Here is a 5,286-nt window from a genome sequence, read left to right on the forward strand (position 1 = left end):
TTGATGTTGATAAACTGATGTCTGTCGGTGAGGTAGGATTTCAGCCAGGAGAGTGCAGTGTCAGTGATGTTGAGTGATGATTCGAGGAGGGACAGCAGGATGGTGTGGTTGATGGTGTCGAATGCTGCGGTGAGGTCGAGGAGGATGAGGGTGTTCATGTTGCCGGAGTCAGAGGAGAGGAGGAGGTCGTTTGTGATTTATGATAAGTTTTACAGTTATGTAATGCACTGTTGTTCGGGGGAGAGACCGCCCCTCCCTATGTGTGTGTGTGTGTGTGTGTGTGTGTGTGTGTGTGTGTGTGTGTGTGTGTGTGTACGTACGGCGGGCATGAGGCGTGCATGACGGGACGAGTTGTGTTCGTATGTGGAAAAGTCATACTCAGTCCGGGGTACGCTGGCTTTATTGCTACTGTATCCTTAGCACCCCACGCAATAGTTGGGACTGTGTACTGACGTCAGTAAAAACGTTTTTTCCCCCCAAGTGCAAATGTCAAACTCCGACTACAAAGTATAAATCCACTAATTCATTATTAAGATACCTTGAAGAATATAAAGTAAGTAATATAAATAAACCCCAGCTTTACCAAGAGCAACATTAAAGTGATTAACACAGTTATGCATCAATAATTACAATACAACAATATCATGTATGAGTCTGAAATGGGCCATACTGCATGATCAATGCTTTTCCTTTTTGTACTTAAGAGTATATTTTTATGATAATATTTTTTACTTAATACTGAGTACTTCTTCCATCTCCAAATTACTAAATTGTGCAAATATGCTTTCTTTGCATCGACTGCACAATTACGTCACTGCGTCAACGCCGGTGAGTGTGCGTCGGGACGGGGGGGCACGGAACGCACGGAATTGCTGTAGGGTCGACGAAAAATTGGAGATGAAGAAGATGGAAAATAAACCAGCCGTTTTAGAATTGTAGCGGTAAATTGATAATAGAACAATTATTTGTAGCCTCGCTTTAAAGTGAATGTTATATGAGGACCCTTGGAGAAAGTGCTTTAATCGCAGTGAGGTAGCGAATGTAGGGAGAGCTGGGGAGGGCTGTAGCTGCTGGTTTTTTTTGGAGAGGGAAAACAACATGGCTGCGGTGGAGCTCGAATGGATCCCAGAAACACTGTACAACACGGCTATCTCGGCTGTGGTGGACAACTACAGCCGGTCAAGAAGGGACATACGGTCGCTCCCAGAAAATATACAGTTCGATGTATATTATAAGGTACGTTAAGATTTACAAAGAGGCTTAGGCACATGACACCCCACACTCGTACAGGCTGTACGAGTTTGTGTAACCAGCAGCTACCATTGCTACTTACGTTAGCTTACGTTACATTACGATATAGTTACCCTAGTTTCTGCAGAAGGGACAATATGTTTTTGTTGGTTAGGCGAACTAATGTTAACCGTTAGCTTACTCAGCCTTACAATGTCCAAAAATACAGTATATCTCGTATGAATATCTGTATGATAAACGTTGTTGACAATGAAGCCATGAACGCCATCGATCCTGTAGCTAGTTTATGACACCAGCGAGCCATTCTGTAACCATACATGAATTGTGGCAATGTTGTCATGTACATAAAAAAAAGGTAAAAGTTGGTTAAAAATGAATGTGGACCACAACAAAACCATAAATAATCTACTAAAAAACACAGTGTCAGTTGTTACAATATATCTCAGTCGGTTCAGGTCAGATATTAATTTGCCACAGACAACAACCTCTAAACAGCAACAAAACCATGATTTTGGCCCCTACGACATTTAATTAAATGTCACATTGAAATTGAGGATATAAAAACGACATTTATCATATTCAGGGCCTTAACCAGACACCAACACGTGTATTTTAAGTAGGTCTATTCAAGGACTGTACTTAAGTACAATTGTGAGGGACTTATGAATGTTTTGCTACTTTGTACTTCTTCCCCACTAAAATTCAGAGGTTTATCGTGTACTTTTACTCCACAACATTAATCTAATACCTTTTGGTTATGTTGCAGATTTGGATTAATGATGTCAAATATAATCATCAATTACATTTGATTTGAGTTACACCTGGAATAAATTCACAAGCTACCCTGCAGTATACACAGTCATTAAATGTAGCTGCACCTTTACCAGCTTTGATAGCACTTTAATGCATCGATAATTATAATCAAAACATAATATATATTTTTCTGAATGTGCCATTCTGCATATTGCTGGCTTTTACTTTTGGTAAACTAAGTATAGTAATAGTAAAATATGAGTACTTCTTCCACCTCTGTTAATTGTTGATACAGAATTGAGTGCTGACATCAAACTGTTTATGAACTAATGCCATTGGCACTGTCATGTGATGGCACCATTAACAAACAAAAAAAGATTTTGGCAGCAGCAACAAAATGGAAAAAAAAGGATATTTTGACAGCTGACTGAATCAAGTCTTTCAGACAGCTGAAGGGTAGTATCACATTTTCCTCCTCTCCACACCTATTAACAAAACTGAAAAATAGAATATTTCCTGGTTATTTAGTGATGTATCCATTATTAACTGATGGAACCCAATATATAAAACGTCAAAAAGAAATTAGCAAGGTAAAGTTCAGTAGACATTTTACAAACCACTTAGTATTTATCTGCAAGAGTGTAGGTTTATTGATGGGCAGGCATGAAAACATCCCATTCACAAGACAGGATGTCACTGTGGAATAACCCTCACCTTCACTTCAAGGTTATACTTTTGATGGATTCTGAAAGTCATAAAGTTAAAATATGTACACAAAGTCATCAAATAGAAAATGTATTAGACATCTACAGGGGGACATTTTTATAAAGGCTATATAAACATGCACTATTTAAAGAATGTACTTTTTACTGTGAAACCTCTGGTTTACTTGGAGACAACACAATGTTTTAAACAACATTGCAGCTGTTTTGCAAGTGTTTCTGTCTGACCTACATTTGACCCATTTGTGTGATAGTTCTGTCACCATATGTAGACTGTAGTTGACACTGCTAGTTAAGTTTTGTTTATACTACTCCCTCTTTCACAAACTCCCTTTCTCTTGCTCAGACACTCACCATTTCTAAACAGTCGCTTTCTGTCATCCCTTCAAATCTAGCACTCTGTCTAGTCCTGTTTGACATGTGTTCCTTGTTTAACGCACAGACACACCCTAAATGTCCAAGTATTGGAATGATCAGACGAGATGAAGACAAACATTTGAAAAAGCCCATATGTTGGCCCTCTTGACTTCAGTTGTTTTCTTGTTTTCTGTTACTCTTCTCATGCACTGATTCCCTGAAGTTGAACAGCCAAACAGAGTCATTCCACTCACTGGTGGGCTCCACTGCAGATTCAACATGTGCATCAGTGCATTGGGATGACAGGATAGACATCATTAATTTTTTTGTTTAAACTCCTGATCAGCAGAGAGCATTTTCTAAAGCATCCCCTAAAATACACCCGTAATAGAGACCAGAGAACTTTGATACAGAGATGCCATCACACTGCTGGTCACACATAAGAAGACTTTGCTTTTTAACACAACCAATATTGTGTGTTTGCGTGTACCCAGCTGTTCTGGCTTTTCCTTATAATCAGACATTGGCTCATATCTGTGACTACCTCGGATGCCAACCAAGCAGCGGAGCAACTCTGTCCACCCATTTAGTTTCCGTAACTATCATACAGGCTGCATCAAATATGCTTAGAGTGAAAAGTTAGACGGAAACTTCAACATTGTAGTTACAGATCTCTCAGTTTTTCTGTACATTAGTATTCCAAACAGTTATTAACTTTAGACTCATCATTTTGCAGCTAATGGAAGAGTTGACATCTGAACTTTTGTCAGTGAGTGAACCACCTTATTCCTCAATCTGTATGTCTGTGTCTTTCAGCTTTACCAGCAGGGCCGGCTCTGCCAGCTGGGAGGAGAGTTCTGTGAGCTGGAGGTGTTTGCTAAAGTTCTGCGAGCTTCAGACAAAAGGTGAGAAATCATGGGACTAAGTAAGAGGTGCCAAAAAAGTTGAAACATAGACCCATCAGTTATCTTAAAAACGCTTGAAGACTGGTCCCTTCCACAGTTGTTCATCAGAGCGGTTTATGCTGTATGTGCTGAAAACTGCATTATTTAATAGTGAATATGGTTGAATATTCTTAGCCTGATGTATTTATTTAGTTAAATCACCGCCACCAAATATGTTTTGTATAAATAATTAAGCCAAACATGTACTGCATACCCTTTTAAGTTCCTTATCAGCATCTATTGCCATTTAAACTTCACCTTAGGAAAACTATTTGAAAATTAGGCGAATGCTTCTAACCCTCTGCTTGGTAAAATGAAACTCCTTAGGTGAAGGTACGTTATTGATGTTCTTTCTACAATGTTATTTGTGTGTTGTTGCTTTTACCCTTGATTGATGGGCTTAATGAGAAATGATAGTAGAAGCTATGTTATTCACTGATTAGCAAGGTGTTGTGACATTTAAACTACTGAGTTTTTGTTATTAGTAAAGGCTTATATGTAAAACCATTACCTTTTTAGAGTTATACCTTTCGCTGACATGTTTCATCTCTTTGTCCTACCCACTGCAGACACCTCCTGCACCACTGCTTTCAAGCGCTAATGGACCACGGTGTGAAAGTGGCCTCGGTTCTGGCAAACTCCTTCAGCCGCCGCTGCTCCTACATCGCAGAGTCTGACGCCCATGTCAAAGAAAAGGCCATCCAGTTCGGCTTTGTGCTCGGTATGGGAAAACATTTTCACACAACTGTTCCTTTATCGCTCAATAAGACATTTGTTCCTCAAACTGATATTATCGTAGGGTTAGCTCATTGGAAAAAAAATTAGGGATGAGAGTTGGGCCAAATCTTAGCCAGCATTTCATAATTACTTAAAATAGCTTAAATGGTCTTATTATAACACATGTAAGCAGTGGTGTAGTGGTCCCTGGAGAAGTGGGTATACTCTTAGTTTTGCAATTTTTTTTAAGCAGCCCATAGTGCAAAGGATTATCGCCCTGTTTTATAGTGACATACTCTATTTAGTTCACCCCAAAAATATTAACCCAGTATAGTTACTCAGTATTACTTACACACAGTGAAGTATCTGTACTTTACTTAAGTATTTCCATTTTGGGGGACTTTTTACTTTTACTCCACTACATTTCAAAGTAAAATATCTTACTTTTACTCCACTACATTACGGGACATCTGTCGTTCCTTCTCATGAGTGAATTATTTGTTATATAAATAAGCAGAGCGTTCCACAAGGTTTAGGAGTGT

The 5,286-nt window shown here is 39.0% G+C and overlaps 1 protein-coding gene across 1 annotated transcript; it reads left to right on the top strand.

Annotated features, from left to right (window-relative positions):
- Window positions 1-820: 820 nt before the first annotated feature.
- Window positions 821-4,867, top strand: LOC104956045 (amyloid protein-binding protein 2-like). The gene is made up of 3 exons (XM_010783484.1): window positions 821-1,236; window positions 3,900-3,988; window positions 4,597-4,867. The coding sequence occupies exons 1-3, from the start codon at window positions 988-990 to the stop codon at window positions 4,850-4,852; spliced, it is 594 nt and encodes a 197-aa protein (XP_010781786.1). The 5' UTR covers window positions 821-987; the 3' UTR covers window positions 4,853-4,867.
- The last annotated feature ends 419 nt before the right edge of the window (window positions 4,868-5,286 follow it).

The sequence above is a fragment of the Notothenia coriiceps genome, unplaced genomic scaffold, assembly GCF_000735185.1.
Source record: "Notothenia coriiceps isolate Sejong01 unplaced genomic scaffold, NC01 NC01_scaffold00025245, whole genome shotgun sequence".
NCBI lineage: Eukaryota > Metazoa > Chordata > Actinopteri > Perciformes > Nototheniidae > Notothenia > Notothenia coriiceps.

Excerpts from the sequence above, each read along its gene's own strand:
- LOC104956045 (XM_010783484.1), top strand. The coding sequence starts at position 988 with ATGTTATATGAGGACCCTTGGAGAAAGTGCTTTAATCGCAGTGAGGTA. Across the intron at positions 1,237-3,899 it reads AGTTCGATGTATATTATAAG|CTTTACCAGCAGGGCCGGCT; the intron begins GTACGTTAAGAT and ends TGTGTCTTTCAG. Across the intron at positions 3,989-4,596 it reads CTGCGAGCTTCAGACAAAAG|ACACCTCCTGCACCACTGCT; the intron begins GTGAGAAATCAT and ends TACCCACTGCAG.